The sequence below is a fragment of the Lissotriton helveticus genome, chromosome 8, assembly GCF_964261635.1.
Source record: "Lissotriton helveticus chromosome 8, aLisHel1.1, whole genome shotgun sequence".
Classification (NCBI taxonomy): Eukaryota; Metazoa; Chordata; class Amphibia; order Caudata; family Salamandridae; genus Lissotriton; species Lissotriton helveticus.
The window spans coordinates 56,590,750-56,615,399 of record NC_136069.1 but is presented as its reverse complement, the minus strand read 5'-3'; the positions used below and the strand labels follow the sequence as shown (position 1 = coordinate 56,615,399).

Genomic DNA, 24,650 nt, shown 5'->3' with positions numbered 1-24,650 from the left:
TGCTGATCTAAGGACTGCCTACCCCTTCTGCCAGAGTGCTGTTTGTTGGGGGAATCCTGCAGTTGCTTCTTTATTTTTGCCAAGGAACCAGGAGAGAGGAACTGAGTGTGTACTCTCAAACTTGCTAAAGAAAATCTCCAAGGGTTGGAAGAGTGCCAGCCTCCTGTTGAAGTCACAGGGCCAAAGGACTTCATTTATTTGCTGAAAGTGCTTGTTGCTAGAACCTGAAATCCAGCACCTCTGAAGAATCCAGCAATCTCGACGCCGACGGACGCCGCCGAATCCAGCTCGACATCGTGAGTAAAGGCTCCAGTGTCCCGCACCTTCGACGCCGGCCGCCGAGCCCGATCGACGCCAGTAGCGACGCCCGTGAGTAACGAGTTCGGCTCCAGCTCCAAGTGACCATGTGTCGACGCCGCCGCTGATCCCATCGACGCCGAGCCCTCTCGACGCCGTGAGCGCTGCTCACTCTTGCAACATCGACATCGACGACGACGCCGTATCCTGCTTCATCTCGTGAGCGCTGCTCCTGCCTGACTCCGGTTGACGCCGCTGCAGATCGCCCCGACTCCGAGGCCCGATCGACACCAAAGACGCGACGCCGGACATCTCGACGCCGCTGATCATCGAGTGCTTCACTTTTCCAAGGTACTGTGTTGTGGGGGTCTGTGCGACTCCGGGCTCGACGCAGCGCTCCTCGCGGTCGACGCCGAACCTTTGGATTAACTTTGCATCGACGTCGTGTGACTCCCGTGTGGGTTACATTGTTGCCAAGAACTGTGTTTTAAAGAAGAAGAGTTGCTTTTGTTACTAAAGCCTTTTTGTGCTAAGAAGAAACCGTACTTGAACTATAATGTTTTCCTTCCAAGAGTATTTATTAAGATTCTGGTATATTTTTGTCGTTATTTGGTCTTGTGCTAAGCCTTATATAAACATTCTTATTTTTATAATACTACTGTGTCGTGTCCATTTGTAGTGTATTCACTTTATTACTGTATGTGGTCATAAATGCTTAACGCACTGCCTCTGAGATAAGCCTGTCTGCTTTGCCAAGCTACCAAGGGGGTGAGCAGGGGTTATCTAAGTGTGTGATCCCCTTGCCCTGACTAGAAAAGGTGTGTCCCTATTTGTCAGAAGTGTATACCTCTGCCAACTAGAGACAGCCGCTTCTAACAATGAGTTAAGCTGTCTGTAGTCCAAAACTAGACGATATGAATCATCTGGCTTGGAGACAGGAAACAAAGGATTGTTCATTTGTGAGGTGCATGTTTCAATCACCCCCTGGTATTCAAGTTGATCTAAGATCTCACTGACTTATTTTTTAGCTTCTTGCTTAATTGGGTACTGCCTTTGTGCAGTTGGTTGACATTTTAACTGGATTTTGTGAGGAGGAGAGTCCTCATCCCATCCAACATGATTTTTATATAATGCAGGAGCTTGGGCCCACTTTCTTGCAAGTGTATATTTTTTATGAATTGGAATGTGATTTGAGAAGGCAGGCATAATCATTTCTTCGCCATGAGGGCACTCCCTGACAAACTCTGGTGGCCAGTCCTTTTCAGCTAAAAGGATATCATAGCCTTTGGAAAGGTTATCCCAAAATAGACCCCTTATTTTCCTAGTCTTATCTCCCTCTATACGTAATGTTATTTCGTATATCTTATGAGATTTGCTAACTCTGGTATCTGCAGTTTCCACCTGAATGTATTCATTCGTGTCCACTGTCTCCAGATGTTTCATCAGGATCTTGCGAGCTATGGTCACTTCTGCTGCGCTGTCTAGCACTGTCTGGGCCCACTCTCCGTTTTTCAGTTGCGTCCTCAGTATCCTCGGCATGTTTGATTACTTCAATACTGGCTACCTTCTTTTTTGGAAATTGTAATTTTTTACTTTGATGAGCAGGTTCCTTGTCTTTGGACTTGACGTGCTCTTCCCTGTGTTCTGACCGTCCTCTTCTTTCCGATTTCTGCGAGGAAGTCTGAAAAGATCGAGAGGGACGTGTATCAATATCTTGATATCTATCAGGTTTCTTCAAATTATCCCTATTTCTAAGGTTGTATCTTTTCTCAGAGGGCTCCCTCTGGAGAGACTTGTGTCCTTGGTCCGGAGATCTTTCTCTCCGCCGAGGAGACCTTCCTCTGGACTGGAATCTTTTTTCTTTGGGAGTGGATTGTTTATTTCCATCCCAGCTCTTTTTTGGAGTGTTTAGATTATTTTTAATAAATATCTTTTCAGGATTTTCAGTTAGTTGGGGTTTTACTGGTTTCCCACCCAAACTATCTCTTCCTAGTTCTTCATAGGATTTTTCTATGATTCTGGCAAGTTCAAATGGTTGTTCTGCTATATCTGTTTCTTTGAATTTCTGGCGGATCGCCACAGATGCTGCTTCCCCTTTTATGTTGGCTAATAATATAGCCGAGACCTGCTTGAAGTCTTTCAGTAATTTCATACCCAGAGTTAAAGCAGGTTCTGGACCATATTCATTTTGAATCTGTCTTAGCACATCGGGTATTACCGCCATGGACGGAACACCCTGTGTTTTTGTGTAAATGGAAGCAAAGACTGTGCCCCAAGTGTCACAGTCCTCCACATGTGGTGCGATCCCCATTGGAAGGCAGATAGTCAGAATTCTGTGTTTCTCAGTAGGGGTAGTATCCGAAAATACTGCCTCTATTTGAGTTATTTTTTGTGCTAACCAGAATGGAATTGGTTCCCGTTTTATGGGTACTTTACCCAGACATGACTGTATGTTCTGTGGTGTAATTTTGTTTGTGTTCCCCTGATGAGGGGTCAGCTGTGGAATGTTAACAGTTGGTTGGACTGTTGAAGTCCGCATTACATATTGGACTAATTGTCTATGTATTTTAATTATTATTTTTAGCTTTTTATCCGGAGGTTCCTCTATCTTGTAATAGTGGAATTCATGTGTGACAGTGTTTGCTGCTGGAAAGTTTATCCATGAATAGAATACCTCTGTCTGCCGATATTCATGTGCATCAATTACGAATATGACTGTACCACCTCTCGATGTTAGTCCATTTTCTATAAGTTTAAGAGTTATAGTTTTTCTTATGTTGACCGGAATGAGTATTGCATTCGGGTCATTCTGTAGGAGACTTGTGTCATCCTCTAGGAGTTGAGCTGCTTTTCTAGCTGTCTCCCTTTCTTCTTCATTTTCTGACATTTTTACTGACAGAAAGGTTTTTGTTGCAGATCAAGTTTCAAGGAAACAAAGATTAGGTGCACAATATTTTGGAACACTGTATCCTTCAACGTTGAATAAACCAAAAACTATACATAGAAATCTCTTCCTACTAAGTTCCGGCGGATTTTAGCCTCTTACCCACTCCAGACGTCTTTGGAGTATTTACGGGAAAAAGGGTCTGTGTGAAAAAGCACGACTGAGTTACTCTAACGTCTTGCGTTAGATTTATCGCCTTACCAAACGTTGGGCGCCATGTAGTGTAGTTCCTATATTCCCAATAGGCTCTGCGCATTGGAATAATATATTCAGCAGTGTAGACGTAGGACTGAGGTTATCTAGGTCTCTACTGACTATATTAGACTTAAGGTTTGCCAGCTAGCTCAGAGGTCACTAGAAACTTTCTCGAATAAACGAGGAGGAGTTTAACCTCCCTGGATAGACAAGAAGGGATTAGCTTCTGACAACCATAAAACATGACAACTTTGCTCTCCCTGAATAAGAGTGTATCTCTAGAGTCGTGTGAAAACAAAAGACAGCTATTTCACTCAGTCAAATGTGCGTACTTAGTTTCACCAGAATGCAGAGAAAAGAGAGACGGGCGTTTTCAATAAAAGGTGTAATTTATTGAGCAGTTTTCTTCCTCATGCAAGAGAAATGAATTGCCACGATTGTAATACTCATGGTAAAGTAAAGCGCGTACAGTAAAAGGAGGATTATAAAATAATACTGTAAAAGCATTGATATGGTTTCTTAGCCATATGATACTTTAAAATAGATAAAATATATACATACATATATACATTGACTAATCGTACTCAACTGGTGCTTCTAAATACGCCTACCCCGGTGTACCTGACCTAAGCCTAATACGTGGCAAGGAGTAAGTAAGTAGCAGTTTAAGTTAAGTTTGTTTTGCCAAGAATCTGACTCAAGAATTCTCTTTAAGGGTTTAGTCAACTCCGTACCTGGGTAATAGAAAGCAGGAGGTCTGGTATCTCTCTCTCAGGACTCGATATCCCAGTAACCCGCAAGGGTAGGATGGAAACGCCGGAGCTGGATTTTCTTGGCAAGAGAAAAAGACAGCGTCTTTCTCAGCGCGTCAAAGAGGAGGGGCAGCGTCCGTGGGCTCTCGCATCAGCTGGTCTCTCGGGCAAGTAGATAGCTGCTCCAAAATCACCACCGTGTGTTTGCTTAAGGCAACGTTGGTATATTTATACCTGAAAGGTGCCTGGGTTTGACGTAAGGTTGGACATAAGACGTCAATAAAGATGTCACTAAGAACTGGCCGTTCTTACAGTGCTTTACAGGAGTTCTAGGACGAAATCAAAACAAAGGCAAGGGGGATTTCCCAGGTTGCTGGAGGCTTGGTTTTGTTTAGAGAACTCGGTGTGCTTTCTAGGGGGCCGGAGGAGTAGCCTTGCTTAATGTGACAGCATGTGCTACGACCGAATTATGGATATGATTATTATGCCGTTGTATGGATATTATTGATTATAACCGGACAAGGGCATATAATAGAAATATCGATTCTGGTTCCTAGATAAAAACACTACAAGTGTATTCTCCGCATGATGTCAGCTGTGCCTTCTGTGGTGACAGGGTTCCAGGCGGTGATGGTAGGCTGGGTGGCGTTGCAGGTGGTAGGTGTAGTGTCGGTGCCTTGGTTCCATTTGTTGAAGCTGTTGTAGAGAGTCCTGATATTGTGATGGAAGTAGGAGCCAATTTTGTTGCAGCGGTCCTGGGATGGAGTGGCATCTGAAGTTTCGCTGGGGGGTTTGGTGAATTTTTGTCTGATGCGGAACAGTTCCTTAGAGTTGCAGGAGTTGCAGAGGATTCTGACCTGGACGAAGTTCCTCTTCGTAGATCTAACGAGTTGGTGGTGTTCTGTTATGGCGATTTTGTAGTCGCTGCATGCTTCCAAGGTTTTGCTGTGTTTCCATGCTTTTTCGAGATGTCGGCACGTGCATTTGGATTCTCCGAGGTCGGTGGTGAACCAGGTGGCCTTCGTGGGACGTAGTCTGTCAGAGTTCTGAAATGGGGCAAGTGTGTTTGCGCATTCGGTAATCCCTCTCTGGAGTTCGGTGGCTGCAGAGTTGGTGTCGGTCATGATGGGTGGAGGAGCGCGGTTGAGGGCGGAGTTGAAGTGCTCTTTGATGATCTTGCTCCAGTTTCTGTGCAGCGGGTGGGGAGTAGGTTTCTGTGCGGAGGGTTTTGAAGAGGAGAAATGGACGCAGTGGTGGTCCGTCCAGAGGGGTTGCGTGGTGTGGCTGTAACAAATGTTGTTACCTCCTGCGAAGATGGGTTCAAGGGTGTGTCCTGCCTTGTAGGTGGGTGTGGTGAGATGTTTCAGTCCGATATTGGTGAGGTTGTCTAGGAGGGCAGTGGAGTTGGGGTCCCTGACGTTATCGAAGTGGGAATTCAGGTCTCTGAGCAGTACATAGTCCATGGAGGTGAGGGAGTGGGGCACAATGAGGTCCAGAGTTGATTCTTCAGGCTTTTTAAGTGCAGTCAGCTATTTAATACATATAGTGGACATCAAGTCAAATACGAGTTGTCTAATCATATATTGGCTGCCCTGAAACTGGTCATGTTTAATATCAAACATGTTGGAATCCTACTCCAACACCAATGTTGAATGTAGGATCCCCTTTAATGGGGGCTCCCCTAGAGTGCCCCCTGTATTCCCGGTTCCAACCTTTCAGGGTTTAACAGCAAGCTAGTGCTGCTGTCGACCACAGACACAATTCTGCCCTACTACAGCTGAGTCAAGCTCAAACAATGGAAGGTAGAACAATAGGTTTCCTGTAGCAGGGAGGTGTGACCACCTCCCCAGACAGGACTTACTCTATTGGGTTGCGGTGGAGGCGCTTGCCAGCACCACCAGACTGCTTTGATGGACACATTTGGTGCCCTAATTATATACTCCAGTTTTAGCCAGTTCAGGGAGCACCTGACTCCCTCTCTGGCACAAAACTGGACAAAGGAGATGGAAGTATCCTCCCCTCTATCCAGCCCCTCATCTGGGAGAGATGTTTGAATCGTCCTAACCCTTTCCCTAGAATAATTAAAGGCTTACCTGAAGTGGCTCTTAAGAATCGTAGTGGGACAAGATTCAAATCCGAAAGCACTTCAACTTCTAACGTCTGGGCACTATGGACTTTGTTGGACTTCGCCTAGGAACCAAGGCTGCACCATGGAAGACTCCTGCTGCTCCTGGTCTCGTCGCCCTGCCAGTTTTCTGCATCATCTGTACCTGTGGTTTATCCTGGTTCCTCTCCAGGCCTGTGGGCATATAGGAACCCAGATGGAATCTCCCTTGGAGTGAAGGAGTCACTCCCTGTATCTGCAGGCACCACAACTTCTTCTGATGTCTTGTTGACTCCGCAAAGGCTCAGCTACAGAGGTAGTGGTTCTGCAACTTTCTCGAGACCTGCATTGTCTTATCAGAAAGTTGGAGACTAGTATTCCTCATCTTAACTGCTGGAACAGAATCCCTGTGCACTGCGTCAACTTGCCGTTGCCAAGCATTGTTGACTCTGTCCTCCAGAGATCTTCAGGCTACAAGAATCTCCAGCCTATCTTCCTGCCAAGATCTTCAGGCTCACCAGTTTAACGCCAGAGCAAGAGCCAAGGGCTCCCTGAACTGGCTCAAACCGGAGTATGCAAGGAGGGCACCAAATGTGCCCTTCAAAGCAGTCAGGTGGCGCTGGCAAGCACCCCCACTCCAGCCCCACAGACTAAGTCCTGTCTGGTAGGTAGACACACCTTCCTGTGACAAGAAACCTATTGTTTTACCTTTCCCTGCTCGAGCTCTGCTTAGCAGCAGAACGGCAGAATCATGTTTTGGGTCGACCGCAGCACTAGCTTGCTGGAGACCCTGGAAAGCTGTTACAGGTAGCACTGAGGATTTCCCGGTGGACCACCTTGTGCATGGAATCATGCCTCCAATACCGGTAACGGTATTATGGTATGATTCCAATATATTTGATATCAAACATGCCCAGGTGCAGTACAGCCTTTATATAGTTCCATCACTTAATAACGCATGGCCACTATATGTATCAAAATGGCTGCTGGCACTTATAAAGTCTGGAGAATCGACTCTGGGGTTTGTAGGTGGTGTCCTACTCATGCAGGGAACCATCACACTTATAACCTAGCACCCAGCTTTTAGGTTTGAAAGGTCTGCCTTATGGGTGACTTATAGGTTTTAAGTGCAGTGACCTCAGATGTAAGAAAGCGTTTATCTGTTGTAAGTGGTGATAACACCAGCTTTTACAGGCTGCAATGGCAAGCCTGTAGTCACAGTTTGAGTGGTCCCTCATGGGTGGCATAATACATGCAGAAGCCCATGGGAGGCCCCTGGTGTACCTTTGCCCTGGGTACATTAATACCATATGGTAGAGTCTTACATGTGTACACCAGTAGCCAATTGGGAACGTACCAAATTACTTACCACAGACTAATTTAGGGAGGAAGCACAGTGACTGTGGTCCAGATTAGCAGGATCCCAGTCCGACTAGTCAGAAAACAGAATAACACCAGCAAAAAGTGGGGGTTACTATGAAAGCAGATCCTACTTTCCTACAACTACTTACACTAATCAAACCAGTGTGGGCCAGACAGTGTTGGTGCAGACATCTTTGGGTTCTTTCAGTAGTAACCCTTGTCCACTTCATTGATGGCGCCATATCTCCTCTTCAGGAACATAGCCAAGTTTTACACCACAATCCGGCTTGACCTCCTCACTACTTCTGGCCTAGAGTATGTTCTCCTCAACATTCCACCAAGCAGTCAGAAAATCTGTAAAGGGCTTTGCAGCTTCCTTGTGACAAATTATTCTCTGAAATGAAAATGTTTCTGTAGGTGGGCCTATTCTCAAGGCATCTGGGGGCATATTAGCAAGAAGCTCGTTAAAATTATCGCCGTTTTAGCGGCAGTTTCCTGCCTCTAAAACGGCGATAATGGGCTTGCTAGTATGCGTTATAGAATCTCAATAGAAGCCCAGGTTAGATGTCCTGCACATCTAACATGGGCTTCTATTGGAATTCTATAACGCATATTAGCAAGCCCATGATCGCCGTTTTAGCGGCAGGAAACTGCCGCTAAAACGGCGATAATTTTAACGAGGTTCTTGCTAATATGCCCTTGAGTCCCTTGAAATGCATCCTCATGAAGTATCACTTTACCTTCTACATCTGGTGGAGTCTAATGCTGTGGACTGGTCCACAGAGATCTCAGGGCTCTAAGCTTCCCTTTTCTATTCTTAGAAATATTAATGAATGACTCACTGAAAGGACTTTTCAACACCCTTTTCCGTCTGTGGAGAAAAATCCACTGTGCTAGGAGTTCTCATCAAAGACCTTTTCAAACCTATACATAAGGCCTTCATCTGATATAGATTTTTAGCTGCAGATTCCCTACCTTTGAATTTCCAAGGCGTCAGGCTGAATTCAGACACTTTTGATGAGCAATTCCCCTGGCGAACAGCGTCGGGTGACTCCATTCGGCTCTGCGTGACGTCATCAGTGTCAGTTATGACATCGTGGTGCCTATAGGTGCGCAGACTTCAGTTCTTTTCTTTCCATGCCAGTTAAGCGCCGATCAGGGAAGAGCTACCCCTCTGCCGCTTTTTGGCAAGCTTTTTCTTGACTTTTGTCGAAATTTTGGGATATCTGACTTCGTGTGCAAGGGATGTCTTTGAGGAAGATAGGGTTTAAACCATGCGGAACTTGTTCCCGCATGATGTTGGTTACCGATCCCAACCGGGTATGTCTTTGGTGTCTCGAGCGTGACCACGACATGAAGTTGTGTTTGGACTGTCGGCGATGGCTCCGAAGACCTTGAGGGAGCGATAGATGAAGTTGCTCTGGGCTCAGCGGTCAACACCGTCAAGCGAGAATCCAAGGGCGTCACGATCCCAGTTCCACGGAGCCAGAGTCAACTTCACGCCTCCCCCTTTCCGGGAGCCAGAGCAACTCCTGCTCAAATTAAAGAATTTTAAGAGGATGTGCCCCGCATATTTGAGTGGAACGACCCCGGTGGTGAGCCTTTGGGCCCCTTGGGGTCAGAGGGGCCTCATTGGGTCCAATGCCATCGGCTCCGGCCACGACACCGGTGAGGCCTCAGGGATCCAATCTCAGATCCAGTTCGATGCCGGTTGTGCCAAAGCGACCTTCCCCAGCATCATACCCGAAGTCGGGGCCTGTTACTTCGTCGCTGCCAGTCAGTGGCGCAAGACCCATCCTCATCCTTGATGACACGGAGCTGGAATGGCATCGATCCACGCCAGTTTCGACGTCGACAGAACCCAGAGGTTTCTATGTTGTCGTCTGAGCACTATGAAGATGTGCTAGGCTCAGGAGAGGAATGGAAGGGGTCTGGAGACCCTTTGAGAACCAGGATGTCTCTGAGGAGAATTTGGACTGGTATGGGGAACTTGGGGAGGCCAGTGGTCTGGATACTTCTCCAGATACTGGCATGCTCTCTCCACCTACGGTTGCTACTGAGGAGGGAGCATCGTATGGCATGGCGCTAAAGAGGGCAGCCGAGGTCCTAGGACTAGAGCTGCCCTCTGTGCATGTCAGGACTAATCTCCTGACCGAGGTGCCTCTACTTGGGGCTTCCACTTCCGAATCTCTGTTACCTTTTAATGAGGTACTTGCATACGTCCTTCTAGGCACTTGGTCCAAACCGAGCGCAAGGGCTCCTGTGAATAGGACGATTGCACGCCGCCATCGCCCAGCTCCGAGTGACCCAAAGTTCCTCAGCCAACACCCCACCCCAGAGAGTTTGGCGGAGCAACCCTCTAAGTCGCAAGGCGCATTCCCTTCTACCTCTTTGTATAGGGAATCCAAGAGGCTGGATTCACTTGGGAAGAAGATGTTTTCTTCCTCCAGCCTGGCATTGCGGTTGGTGAATACTGTGTGCTTATTGGGCCGTTTCTTCCATTCTCTTTGGGAGACAGTTGAGCAAGTGCTGCCACAGTCCCGGAGGAGGACGGGGCTGTGCTCTCCCAAGCTGTCATGGGCGGTAGGGGTGCAGCAAAATTCCCAATACGGTGTTGGTTAGATACAACCAATTCACTGGGCAGATCGATTTCAACTACGGTGGCCCTAATGACGCCATGCCTTGCTTCGTACAACTGGCTTCGCTGGAGATGTCCAAGCCAATTTGATGGATATGCCCTTTGATGGAACCTGCCTTTTTGGGTAAAAGGCAGACTTGGCCCTGGTCAGGTTCAAGGACTCTCGTGCTATGGACAGATCATTGGGCCTTTCCTGTACTCCTCGTGGCCAATCTTCCTTTCGCCCCTTTCCTGGCAACAGAAGGGGTTTCCAGCCGCATCAGCCCTATCCCAGGCACCCTCCCACACAGACTGCCCAAGCCGTGCATGGACATGGACACGGTGTATTCCAATCTCTGAATGGAGGCCAGTAGTGATTTATTTATTTATTTGAGTTTTATATAGCGTTGGATAGACCCTGAGGTATCATAGCGCTTTACATGAGGAAACAGCATGTCACAAGTTGCAAAAGTTTCAAAATAGTTACAGAATGAGTAAATATACAATACAGAAGTGATCTTCCACACTGCCCCGGGCAGCCGTAGCCTAATAGGCTGATTCTGCAGGACCACCCTACTCCAGGTGGTGGGAGAATTCATTATCATCTCCCCCACTGGAGAGCCATAACATTGGACGAGTGGCTTCTGCGGATCGTCCAAGAGGGCTATTCTCTACCTTTCCTTTCTTTTCCTCCTGCTATTCTGCCAAGTCAGGAACTGCTGATGGAGGATCATTTGAAAGTGCTCTAAGAGGAAGTTATATTTATCTTGGCCAAGGAAGCTATAGAGAGGGTCCCAGTTTCAGAAGTAGGCAGTGACTGTTATTCCCGCTACATTCTGATTCCAAAGAAGAACAAGGGGCTACAGCCTATTTTTAGGTCTGGGCGGTGAGCCACGCTCTGTTCGTGGAGTTTGCGGAGTTTTCTGCACTCAGCGAAGCTCGCGGAATGCAGAAAACTCAGTTTCGCGATGTGTTCTAGAGTTTTTTCCCCGCACGTGATGGCAAACAGTAAGTGTGCGATCGCGAACAGTAAGTTTGTGAGCGCGAGCTGCCCCTCAGGTAAAATTTCTATCCTAGCAGCAGGAATATCAGCACAAACTGCAGTTGGTACTGCACTCCACCATTCGTGGAACTTCGCAGAGCTTTTTGGTAACTTCACAGAGATCCGCGTAGCAAAACTCCGCGAACTAAGCCCAAGCCTACCCATTTTAGATCTTCACACCGTCGATCTCTTACTCAAGAAGGAGAAATTCAAAATGCTCACTCTTGCTTAGATCATGTCTGCCCTACACCAAGAAGACTGGATGGTAGCGTTAGTCCTGCAGGATGCTTATTTTCATATTAGCATCCTGCCGGGACACAGACGTTACCTGCGGTTCAAGGAATGCCACAAGCACTTTTCGTTTACCATGGTCCCCTTCAGCCATACCAGTGCCCCTCAGGTTTTCACCAAGGTGATGGCGATGGTCGCAAACCATCTGCGCAGAATAGGGGTGCCAGTCTTCTCCTATCTCGATAACTGGTGGTTGAAGTTGTCTTCATCCCAGGCAGTCATCTCCCAGCTGCAGAATAGGGCAAACCTCCTGCATTCGCTGGGGTTCTCTATAAACATGCCGAAGTCACACCTGCCTCCTTCTCAGATGCTCCCTTTCATTGGAGCTGTTCTGGACCCAGTGCAGTTTCGTGCGTGACCTCCCGAGCAGAGAGTCCAGGATATTCAGGCTATGATTCCTATATTTCAGCCTCTATCCTGGATTTCGGTGAGACTGACTCTGACGCTGTTAGATCTCATGGCCTTCTGCATCCTGTTTGTAAGACACGCAAGATGGCGTATGCGGGCTCTGCAGTGGGACTTGAAGTTCCAATGGGCACAGCATCAGGGAAATCTCTCCGACTTGGTTCAGATCTCGGAAGCAACTGCTAAAGATCTGCAGTGGTGGTTGACGAACCGCGATGGGGCAATGGCAGACCCCTCTCCCTTCCCCAACCAGATCTTACAGTTGAGACAGATGTGTGCCTTCTGGGATGGGGAGGCCATCTGGGGAAAGTGGAGATCAGGGTACATTGGTTTCCGGCAGAGTCGGAGCTCCACATAAATTTATTGGAGCTCCGAGCGATTTGGTTGGCATTGAAAAAATGTTTTCTCTCTGTTAAGGGGAAGCAAGTGCAGGTGTTCACGGATTACACCACTGCCATGCGGTACTGCAAAGTGCAGGGTGGGGTGGGGTCGTGGACCCTTTGTCAAGAGGCCCCGCATCACTGGACATGGTTGGAACATCAGGGCACAACCCTGGTGGTTCAACACCTGGCAGGTTCTCTGAACGTCAAGGCGTACAAACTCAGCAGTTGAAGCCTAGTGTATCACGAATGGCGTATCCATTCGGAGGTGGCGCAAGATCTCTTTCAGCAGTGGGGAGAACCTTGGTTAGATTTGTTTGCCTCCAAAGAGAACATGCAGTGTCAGCAGTACTGTCCGCAGGAGTTTCCAAGGCGGCTATCGCTCAGCAATGCTTTTCATCGCAAGTGGAGCTCAGGCCTGTTGTACTCCTTTCCGGCCATACCACTCCAACCCAGGGTTCTGAAGAAGATCATTCTTGTGGCTCCGGACTTGGCAAGGAGAGTCTGGTACCCAAAGCTTCTGAGTATGAGTATCAATCCTCCGATCAGGCTGCCCCTTCGTGAGGATCCTCTGTCGCAGTGGCAGGGGAGGGTTTGCCACCCGAACCTTTCAACTCTGCGCCTCAATGCGTAGAGATTGAGCGGCGACCGTTGATAGCTTCTGACCTTCCTCCCAAAGTCTGTAATGTTATTCTGGCGGCCCTCAACTAAGACTATATATATGCCTGCCGTTGGCAGAAATGTGTATAATAATGTACTGAAAGGTCCATTGACCCTCTTTCTGCTAATCTTTCTACTGTCCTTTTAATCTGAAAGAAACAGGTTAGTATTAGATTCCTTACCTTAGAATATCCCCAGGCGTCAGTCTGGATCCGGAAACTTTTGCGTAGTAGTACCCCTGCGCGTCGGTAGGCGTCGTCTGCAGGCGTCCCCTGCGGCTCCGCGTCCGTCGTCGGCGTCGTGCGCCGTGATGACGTCGCTGGAGTATATAGACGCCGCCTCCGCGCGCTGACGTCAGTTCTTCTTTTTTCCGCGCCAGTTAGCGCAGATCCGAAGAGCAGTACTCCGGTCTTTTGACCAAGTTTTTGATAATTCCTAATTCTTTCTACGGTGCCGGTAGGATGCCCGGTTTCAAGAGTTGCGACGGGTGCGACCGCCTGATGTCGGTCACCGACCACCATCGACTCTGCCTCCGGTGTCTGGGCGCGGACCACGACGTGGAGTCCTGCGTCGACTGCCGGGCCTTGACTAGTAAAGCTAGACGGGAGCGGTCCCGCAAGCTGCTCGAGCTCCGAGTGTCGGCCCCGCGTCGAGAGCGGTCCCGGTCCGGTCGGAGGTCGAGGGAGCGGTCGAGGGAGCGATCGCGGAGCCGCCATGAGCGCTCTGGGAGTCGCCGCCATTCCCCACGGTCACGTATTGGACCAGATCTGGTCTTTACGCTGTAACTCTTCGGTTATCTCGATCTCCCCCTGTATCTGGTCCGATCATTTTTTGATCTCTTTTTCTATCAGCCTAGGTCAACCCGAGAAAGCCTCCCGTCCCAAAAACATCTGGGCTCGGAGTTGGAACAAGACGGACCTAACTGATCTCTCTTCTTCTCTACTTTCATCGGCTCCCACCCTGACTAACCTCCCTGTGGAGAACCAGGTGGTCGCCATCAACAACTGGCTCCTCTCGGCTTGTGACCGGGCCGCCCCCCTCAGAAAGATCAGGTCAGCCCGCCCCCATGATGCGCATAAGTGGTTCTCCAGCGACCTCAGATCGCTGAAACTAGAACTCAGGCGCTCTGAGCGTCGCTGGCGCCGCAACTACTGTCCTGATCTTCGCCTCACCTATAAAGCTCTTTTGAACAGCTACAAATTGGCCACCTTAGCGGCTAAATCCAAGTATTTCTCGGAGCGCGTAGCTCTTTCGGCCAATAAATCGCGTGAGATCTTCTCACTGGTGCGTAGTCTCGCCACTTCCGATCGTGCTAGTTTGTCCCCCGCCCCCTCGCTATCCCTCTGTTACTCCCTTAATGATTATTTTATTAATAAAATAATCACCATCAAGTCCAACATTCCGACTGTACCTGAACCCAACCTCCCGGATCACTCTTTCTGTTGTTCTTCTGTTTTTGATCACTTTCAACCCATTTCACCTGAGCTCTTCCGTGACCTCCTTGTTAAGGTCAAGTCCGGTTCTCCGGCGGATTGTGCTCCTGCTCGGATCCTTAGATCCCTCTACACTTCCTGTCCCACTCCTCCCTTAACTCTTCTTAATTCTTGCCTGGCTCTGGGTTCTGTTCCTTCTCTCTTCAAAACTGCCATCGTGCTTCCTATCCTGAAGAAAGCTGGCCTGGACCCTTCCCTTCCATCGAACTTTAGGCCGATCTCCCTCCTCCCCTACCTCGGGAAGATTCTCGAGAGCTATGTAACTTCTTGTCTCTCGAGTTTCATTGAGGAGAATAACATCTTGGCCGCTCGCCAGGCTGGTTTTCGACCTGGCCACTCCACTGAGAGTGTGGTCCTTGCGGTCCTGGATGAACTGAAGGGGAAGGCTGACAGCAATCTCCCCCAGGCCTTAGTTCTCTTGGACTTATCCGCTGCGTTTGACACGGTCGATCATACCATTCTTCTCGACCGTGTCCGCGCAGCGGGCATCCAGGGAACCGCCCTCTCCTGGATCGCGTCCTTTCTTCAGGGCAGATCACAGGCAGTTCACCTCTCTGACTTTTCTGCCCCCTCCCTCCCGGTCACCTGTGGGGTTCCCCAGGGCTCTTCTCTGTCCCCTCTTCTATTTAACCTCTATATCCGCCCTCTTATCTCCTCCCTTCTCGAGCTGGGGGTCTCTGTGTACAATTACGCAGATGACCTCCAGCTCGTTTTTGATCTCTCCTCTCCTACTTACTCTCTCTCTAAGTTCAGTTCTACTCTACTCTTCATTTCCCAATGGATGAGCTTTAATCACTTAAAGCTCAATCCTGACAAGACTGAGCTTGTTCTCACTGGTGGCCCTTCTAACCCTTGGTCTGCTGTTCACTGGCCCCTTTCCTTTGGCCCCCCTCCCTCCCCTGTCTCTTCCGTCCGGACCTTGAGCATTAAGATCAGCAATGATCTTACTATGCATGCGCATATCAGCGCCGTCGTCTCTGCTTGTTTCCTTTCCCTCCGCCTCATTCGCAAGATTTCCCGGTTTTTTTCTGTTGATGCCCTTAAAACTATTATTTCTGCCCTTATCACCTCCCGCCTGGATTATGGTAATGGCCTGTTCGTAGGCATTCCGGCCTACGAAACTCGTCGCCTTCAGGCCATCCAGAACCAGGCAGCCCGTCTTGTTTTGCGTCTTCCTAAGTTTTCCCACATCACCCCTGCCCTTAAATCCCTCCACTGGCTCCCTGTTCACCTCAGATCTCATTTTAAACTCGCCTGCTTGGCTTTCCGGGCCCATGCCCGATCTGCTCCCCTCTTCATCAATTCTTTAGTTTCCTCTCATGCCCCTTGTCGCTCTCTTCGCTCGTCCTCCCTTTCTCTTCTTCACGTTCCCCGCTTCCGTAAATCCCGCACCGGAGGCACCCGCTTCTCGGTGCGGGCCCCCCAGATCTGGAATTCTCTTCCCCTCTCGATTCGCTCTATTCCCATTTTTTCCCATTTCCGTAAAGCTCTTAAAACTTTTCTCTTCCTTCAGGCTTTTCCTGCCTAATTTCCCCCTGGTTCTCTTTCAAATTATGGCTGTGTTCCTCAGCGCCAGGAAGCCGCTTGGCCGCAGTGCGCTCTTATAAATATTTGTTTCATTTCATTTCATTTCATTTCGTCAGGTAAGCGTCACAAGAAGTCGGGGCATCGTCATCGTACCCCCGACTCCCCCCGACGCCCGCGTGATGCGGCCGGGGGTTCGGGTGGCCCCACCCCCACGGCCCCGCGTGGGTCGCCGACGCCGTCTACCCCATACCCGTCGGTCCCTGGGGAAGGCGCGTCGCGCGAGGAGATTGAGGAGTTCCTCATGGCTATGAGGGCGATGTCTCCTCCGGCGGGGCCTACGGCGCCTGCGGGCCCGTCGGTCCCGTCTGGGGGCCCGAGCGGTTCGGGTGCTCCTGCCTCGACGCCGCCGGCGGCTCCGGCCCCGGCGCCGCTGGGTCCCTCAGGTTCGTTGCCGGCTGGTCTACCGGCCTCTCCGGCGCCGATTCCATTGGGCCAACCCGTGGTGCCGCCTCCGCGCGACGCCGTGGCTCCGCCGTCGGTTCCGGCCGGCGTCGGGTCCCCGGCGCTGGCGCCGCGCAGGCGCCACCCCCATTCCCTGACGCGGAGTCGGACAGGCATCGTCCGACGCCGAGTCCGGCGCCGTTGGAGCCCGTTGGCTCCGAGGAGCCAGTCTATATCGTCGACCCAGCCTACGGCGATGAGGACGAATGAGGACGAATATGGAGAGGGTTGGGAGGGGTCTGAAGACCCTTTATCCCGTGCCTGCCAGTATGATGTGGACTGGGTAGGTGACTTGGGTGATGCCAGTGGTCTGGACGAGTCGCCCAACCCTGGGTTTGTCTCGCCTTCCCCTGTGGCATCGGAGGCGGGGGCTGCCTATTCGGTGGTCCTGATGAGGGCTGCCAAGGCCTTGCGCCTTGAGCTCCCCGTCGCTAAGGTCAAACCTAACATTCTGACCGAAGTGTTTAAACCGCAGTCATGCCCTCAGGAGCCTCTGCTGCCGTTTAATGAGGCCCTGACGGATGTCCTTTTGGGCACCTGGTCCAGGCCCGCTTCCGGTGCACCGGTTGACCGGAACGTTGCCAGGCGTCACCGTCCGTGCTCGGACGACCCTGCCTTCCTCTCCACCCATCCCTCCCCGGAGAGTCTGGTGATCCAGGCCTCCACTTCACAGTCCGCATTCCCGTCGGCCCCGCCCGATCGGGAATCGAAGCGATATGACCAATTTGGCAAAAAGGTCTTTTCGTCTTTGAGCGCTGGACTGCGGTCTTGTAATACCGCGTGTCTCTTGGGCCGCTACACCCACTCCCTGTGGGATACGGTCGCGGAGTGTTTGCCGCAATGCCCGCAGGAAGTGCGGGACAAACTCAACCAGGCCTTGGTTGAAGGCCGGGATGCGGCGAGATACTCGATCAGGTGTGGTCTTGACACGACCGACTCGCTGGGACAGGCTATGTCCACGACGGTGGCGATTCGTCGCCATGCATGGCTGAGATCTGCCAACTTCTCGCCGGACGTCCAGAATGCCCTCATGGACATGCCATTTGATGGCAGTCGCCTGTTCGGTGACAAGGCGGACAACGCGCTTGAGCGCTTCAAGGACTCCAGGGTCACGGCCAAGTCCTTGGGTCTTTCGACCCAGCGCCAGCAAACGGGTTCGTTTCGCCCCTTTCGTGGCCAAGGGAGGGGCGGTCCCACACGTGCTGCCAGCCACGCGCCGCAGAACGCTCCCCAGCGCGGTGGCGGCCGTGGTTTCCGCCGTGGTGGCGGTAGAGGGCAGCGGCGAGGTCAGTCCACACCTCCCCCCGCTGCAGCCTCCAAATCTTCCTAGTCCGAGCTTTCGGGCTCACGTGACGCCAGTGGGTGGCAGGGTTCGCCATCACCACTCCCGCTGGCGCATGATTACATCGGACAGGTGGGTGCTGCAGCTCGTCCGAAGGGGCTACTCCCTCCCCTTCGAGTCCACTCCTCCAGCCATGCCACCGCAGAACCACCGTGTGTCGGGGGACCACTTGACACTTCTGCAGGAGGAAGTTACGGCCCTCTTGGCCAAGGGGGCCATCGAGCGCGTTCCTGGGCCAGAAGTAGGGTGTGGTTGCTACTCCCACTACTTTCTGGTGCCCAAGAAGGACAAAGGAGGCCTCCGTCCTATCTTGGACCTAAGGAACGTCAACAGCTTCCTCCGGAAGGAGAAGTTCAAGATGTTGACTTTGGCTCAGGTCTTGGCTGCTCTAGACCCACAAGACTGGATGGTAGCGTTGGACTTGCAGGATGCGTATTTTCACATCCCCGTCCTGCCGGCCCACCGGCGTTACCTGGGGTTCACGGTAGGCCACGAGCACTTTCAGTTTATCGTGCTCCCATTCGGCCTTACCAGCGCCCCACGGGTGTTCACGAAAGTGATGGCGGTGGTCGCAGCTCATCTGCGCCGGTTAGGGGTTTCAGTCTTCCCCTACCTCGACGACTGGTTGTTGAAGGCGGGCTTGCCCCAAACAGTCGTCCACCACCTTCAGATGACGGCAGACCTCCTGCACGAGCTGGGGTTTTCCATCAATGTGCCGAAATCACACCTGTGTCCCTCTCAAAAGCTCCTTTTCATCGGAGCGGTTCTCGACTCGGCGCAGTTTCGGGTTTATCCTCCGGAACGGCGGGTCCGGGATATTCAGGCTCTGATTCCCATCTTTCAGCCGTTATCCCGGGTTTCGGTCAGGTTGACGCTACGGCTTCTGGGGCTGATGGCCTCCTGCATCCTACTGGTGCATCACGCCAGGTGGCGGATGCGGGCTCTGCAGTGGGACCTGAAGTTTCAGTGGGCCCAGCATCAGGGCAACCTATCCGACCATGTCCTGATCTCGGAGGGCACTGCGAGACAGTTGCAGTGGTGGCTTACGGACCGCGATTGGGTCAGAGGCAGATCCCTCTCCCTTCCCCAACCGGAGCACGTAGTTGTGACGGACGCGTCCCTCCTGGGCTGGGGTGGCCACTTGGGAGAGGCGGAGATCAGAGGCATCTGGTCTCCGGCGGAGTCCCGGCTCCATATCAACCTGTTGGAGCTGCGGGCGATTCGCCTAGCACTGAAGGCATTCCTCCCCTTTGTCAACGGGAGTGTAGTGCAGGTGTTCACGGACAACACCACCGCCATGTGGTACTGCAACAAACAAGGCGGAGTGGGGTCGTGGACCCTTTGCCAGGAGGCTCTGCGCCTCTGGCAATGGCTGGAACGTCAGGGCGTGACTCTGACGGTTCAACACCTGGCAGGTTCTCTGAACGCCAGGGCGGACAAACTCAGCCGTCGGTGCTCGGTGGATCACGAATGGCGTCTGAACTCGGACGTGGCGAACGGCCTCTTTCAGCAATGGGGAGAGCCTTGGTTAGATCTATTCGCCACAGAAGAGAACGCGCAATGTCATCAGTTCTGCGCGTTGGAGTTTCCAAGACGGCACTCGCTCGGCGACGCCTTTCGGCGCGAGTGGAGTTGCGGTCTGTTGTACGCCTTTCCGCCTATACCACTTCTGCCCAGAGTGCTGAAGAAGATCAGGCGCGACCGGGCCCAAGTTATCCTTGTGGCTCCGGACTGGGCTCGAAGATACTGGTATCCCGAGCTACTCAGCATGACAGTCGGTCCCTCGATCCGCCTGCCCCTTCAGGAGGACCTTCTGTCGCAGCAGCAGGGGACGGTCCTCCACCCGAACCTGTCCAGCCTCCACCTCCATGCGTGGAGATTGAGCGGCGACAGTTGAGGCCATTTGACTTGCCTCCTGAAGTCTGTGATGTCATTCTGGCAGCCAGGCGTCCCTCCACAAAGTCGGTATACGCCTGCCGGTGGAACAGATTTGTGGCATGGTGCACAGCGAAGGCTGTGGATCCCCTTTCTGCCCCTCTTTCCGAGGTTCTCCTCTTCCTTCTTTCTCTTGCCCAGCAGGGCTCTGCTCTGGGCACTATCAAGGGCTACCTTTCTGCCCTTTCCGCCTTCTTAAGGCTACCTGATCAGCCATCTTTATTCAAGTCCCCTATTGTACTGAGGTTCTTGAAAGGCATCACGCACATGTATCCACCTGTTCCGTTCGTGATGCCTCAGTGGGACTTGAATCTGGTTCTGACATTCTTGATGTGTGCTCCCTTTGAGCCGCTTCATTCCTGTCCTCTCCGTCTTCTCACTCTTAAGACGGCCTTCCTGGTTGCCATCACCTCTGCCAGGAGAGTGAGTGAGCTCCAGGCTCTTTCTGTCAAACCTCCTTTCATGTCCGTCCATCCTGACAAGGTGGTTCTTAGGACTAGGCCTTCTTTCCTGCCCAAAGTAGTTTCTGCTTTTCACATCGGGCAGTCCATCACCTTACCCTCCTTCTTCCCGCCTCCGCATCCTTCAAAAGATGAAGAGCGGCTCCATCGTCTGGACCCAAAACGTGCGCTTTCATTTTATATGGATCGCACACGCCAGTTCCGGGTGGATGACCAACTGTTTGTTGGCTACGTGGGTGAGAAGAAGGGAAGGGCGGTACAGAAACGAACCATCTCTCGGTGGGTCGTCCTGTGCATCAAAGCATGCTACTCTTTGGCTCGGAAGGAGCCTCCTGTTGGGCTGAGGGCCCATTCCACTCGGGCCACGGCGGCTACTACTGCCCTGGGCCGGGGAGTCCCTTTGCAGGACATTTGCCAGGCGGCTACGTGGGCCTCGCTGCACACCTTTGCGAGGCACTACTGCCTGGACAGTCAAGTCAGGAGGGATGGCTTCTTTGGCCGTTCAGTCCTCCAGGACTTTCTGGTGTAGGTTTGTATTGGTTCGCAGACCCACCACCGGGGTTGGTATTGCTGGGGTATCTATTCTAAGGTAAGGAATCTAATACTAACCTGTTTCTTTCAGATGAACAAGTTACTTACCTTCGGTAACGATATATCTGTAAGAAACAGTAGTTAGTATTAGATTCCTTACCGCCCCACCCGTCCTCCCCGTTCTGCGAACTGATACCTAGGGTTAAGGACATCCCTTTCAGGGCCCTAGTTTCAAATGGCACCAGTGTTAGTTCTCACATGGCTCTGCGTGTTCTGGCGCGGAAAAGCTGTGTGCAAAGAACTGACGTCAGCGCGCGGAGGCGGCGTCTATATACTCCAGCGACGTCATCACGGCGCACGACGCCGACGACGGACGCGGAGCCGCAGGGGACGCCTGCAGACGACGCCTACCGACGCGCAGGGGTACTGCTACGCAAAAGTTTCTGGATCCAGACTGACGCCTGGGGATATTCTAAGGTAAGGAATCTAATACTAACTACTGTTTCTTACAGATATATCGTTACCGAAGGTAAGTAACTTGTTCTTCATTCTAACCCTTGTCCAGCAGGGCTCTGCCTTAGGAACTCTCATTGGCTACCTGCTTTTTTGCAGCTGCCAGACCACCCTTCTCTCTTTAAGTCTCCTTTTGTAAGTAGATTTCTAAATGGGCTGTCTCACTTATTTCTACCCACACCAGTGGGACCTTAATTTGGTCCTCACCTACCTGATGTGCGCTCCCTTTGAGCCCTTGCAAAATTGTCCCCTCTGGCTGTTGACCATCAAAACAGCCTTCTTAGTGTTGATTACATCGACCTGGAGGGTGAGTGAGTTGCAGGCGTTATCCAGCTTGCCTCCTTATCTTATGTCCTTTCCGGACAAGGTGGTGCTTTGCACCAAGGCATCTTTTTTGCCAAAGGTTGTGACCCCTTTCCATCTGGGTCAGTCCATCACTTTGCCCACCTTCTTTGCTCCTCCAAATCTCTCTAAGGAGGAGGAGCGTCTCCACCAACCTCACCCCAAAAAAGCGCTGTTGTTAGACGTTGACCACACTAAAGAGTTCCGGGTGGATGACCAACTTTGTGGGGTATGTGGGAGCCAAGAAGGGAAGGGCAGTGCAGAAAAGGACAATCTCTCGCTGTATCAAAATTTGTTATGCCTTGGTGAAGAAGCAGCCCCATGAGGGATTAAGGGCCCATTCAACCAGGGGAAAGGCTGTGACTGGGCCTTGGTTCGAGGTGTCCCAGTCTTAAACATCTGTCAGGCAGCGACGTGGGCATCTTTGCACACGTTCGCAAAACATTACTGTCTTGATGGGCAAGTGCTCAGAAACTGGCTTTTTGCCCATTCAGTCCTGCAAGACTTCTTAATCTAGGATGTGAGTCTGCAACCCATAACTGGGATGTTATGGCTCGGGTATCTAAGTCAAAGGGAAGGAATCTGCAGCTAGAAGTCTCTGTCAGATGAAAAATTACTTACCTTCGGTAACGCATTATCTGGTAGAGACTATCTAATTGCAGAATCCTTATAGCCATACCTCCCCGCTTGACGGACTGATATTCTAGGACTAGGGTTTTCCCCTTTTCAGGGCCCTAGTTTTGCACACGTCTACGTCAGTTACTCCGTGGCTCTGCGCTTCTGGTTTGGTAAAAACAAAAAGTACTGACATCTGCACGCCTGGGTGGCGCCTATATAGGCACTGCAACTTCATAACCAATGCTACTGGAGCCGACGACGTCACGCAGAGCTGAATGGAGCCATCCGATGCCGCACGCAAGGGGTATTGCTCAGTAAAAGCATTCAGCCGGGGAAAATCTATCAGATAAAGCTTTACCGAAGGTAAGTAACTTGTTCTTCAAATGATTTCATGAAAAATTGTGCTTCGTCTAGCCATAACAACATGGCGCATCAGGCGAATTCAGACATTTTTCATCTTACTTGAAGTTTGATGAAAACCAATGTATCTCTCTCAAAAAGTTACTTTCCTGTAACAACATTATTATCTTTAATAGAAGCACATGCACACCCTGCCCCCTGCCTCGTTCATTAGGCTACCAGTGGTTCCTTGAAACTAGCTACATATCCTGACACTTGGGACTCTGAGGATAGATGGAGATGAAGCTCTCGTTCTCTCCATCTCATTGGCAAGAGTTTGTGTCACAAAAAGAGGTGGATGGGGTACAAGTATTCTATGGCTGATTTCAATGTCTTTCTGCTGTATTGGTAAACTGCAGTGTTATCACTGACTATTGAGGGTCCACCTATCCTGAAGTCAGGACTAACTGAAGCATCCAATGTGGTAAAGATGCCAATGCCGAAAAACTGTCATTACAGGTAAGTAGTATTTTCTTATCTTAAACACCTGTTCTCTTTAAAGGTTATATTCAATACATTCAGAATCAACTGGTGGAGGCACAGGAAGGTAAGGGATTGTGATGGTCCATAGATAGCCTTAAAGTGGCAGTGCCCCTTTTCTATTTTATCTATATATTATTGTCCTTCCTCTTTTCACTTCTAAAAATTGGGCAATTAAAATGTGTTTCTTGACCAGTTAGTCTGCTATCTATTTTAAACCTATTTTTTAAATCTGTAATGAGGTTTTTCTATTTTGCCTATACATTGATTTTTAAAAGATTAAACTGCGAACCAAATGTCGATTATGTTTTTTTACTGGAGTGTTTTTTATTTCTTCACTTTTAATTTGTGTGTTGTGGGATCCTATTTAAGGGAGAGTATCTTCAAGTTTTTGGCATGTAATGAAGATACCATTGATAAAGTACATTTGTTTCTTCTGTGGTTTCTGTAAATGCACAATATCTTAGTTTGAGTTTAGGAGCTTGAAGATGTTGGTATATTGTAGTTCTGCCCTTCGATAATCCTGCTTCCATTATACTGTTTAGCTAACCAGTATTCTTGTCTCTTTACAGGTTGGGTTGAGAAGGAAACTTACTATTAGTTGACTATTTCACCATGTCACACAAACCCATGTGTGCATGCACAGTCTCCTCATTCTCTCTACACTACACCACAGAAAGGAGTAAAGCCTCATGTAGAGCAGCCAATGGAACCTGCACCATCTCACAAATGTGTCCGCCAAAGGCTGTTAACATATGTATGTGCCTTTTCCTTTTGTGAATATGAAAGATGTGGTTGTATACCTGCATTTTTGCAAATAAAGGCGGATTATAACAATCAGGTTGTTGGACTGGCTCTCTGGTGCGTTCCTTCCCCAACTTCTTCCACTTCACGGCTACATTAATTAGATGAATGTTTTATTAGTTCAATTATTTTCCAAAAAGACATTCCACTTTGGCTAATCTGTTTCAATAAACTTTTCTGCTGTAATACTGCTTCGCTCGTGTGGCAATATTTTTGTAGACATTATTTTAGGACACACTATTTATGTCAGACGATATTCTGACGACTATATATATATATCTGAAGAGACAGATTGATGCAGATTCCTTACTGTAGAACTTCCCCCAGGCAATAGACTGGATCTGGAAATGTTTTCCATAGTACATCTGCGCATCAGAACACGGAGTTGCCTGTATCTGTACAGACATCATCCACAAATTGACTTCAACAGAGTCCATATTATTCCTTCGCCAACGCGCTGACATCAGTTCCTACTTTTCTGTGCTTGAGTGTGGATCTGTGGCGGTTAGGGGGGCCTATTTAGGCCCTTCTTTGCAGTTTGTCGAGAAAAGAGTGGGAGATATGTACAAGGAAGTGGCGGAGAGAGGCGTCAGCCTTCCTGGCTTAACGCTTCTCTCTGCCTCTTCTGAAACGCAACGCTACACCATGTTTACAA

General features: G+C 50.3%; 1 protein-coding gene across 8 annotated transcripts in view; it reads left to right on the top strand.

Annotated features, from left to right (window-relative positions):
* Positions 1–24,028, top strand: part of LOC144772352 (sodium/potassium-transporting ATPase subunit alpha-1-like) — a 3,188,308-nt gene extending 3,164,280 nt beyond the window's left edge. For all 8 annotated transcript variants that reach the window (XM_078656610.1, XM_078656616.1, XM_078656614.1 and 5 more), the window contains one exon: positions 23,764–24,028. In XM_078656610.1, the coding sequence (XP_078512736.1) occupies positions 23,764–23,792 (29 nt within the window). In that variant the 3' untranslated portion in view covers positions 23,793–24,028. The remainder of the gene's footprint in view (positions 1–23,763) is intronic.
* The last annotated feature ends 622 nt before the right edge of the window (positions 24,029–24,650 follow it).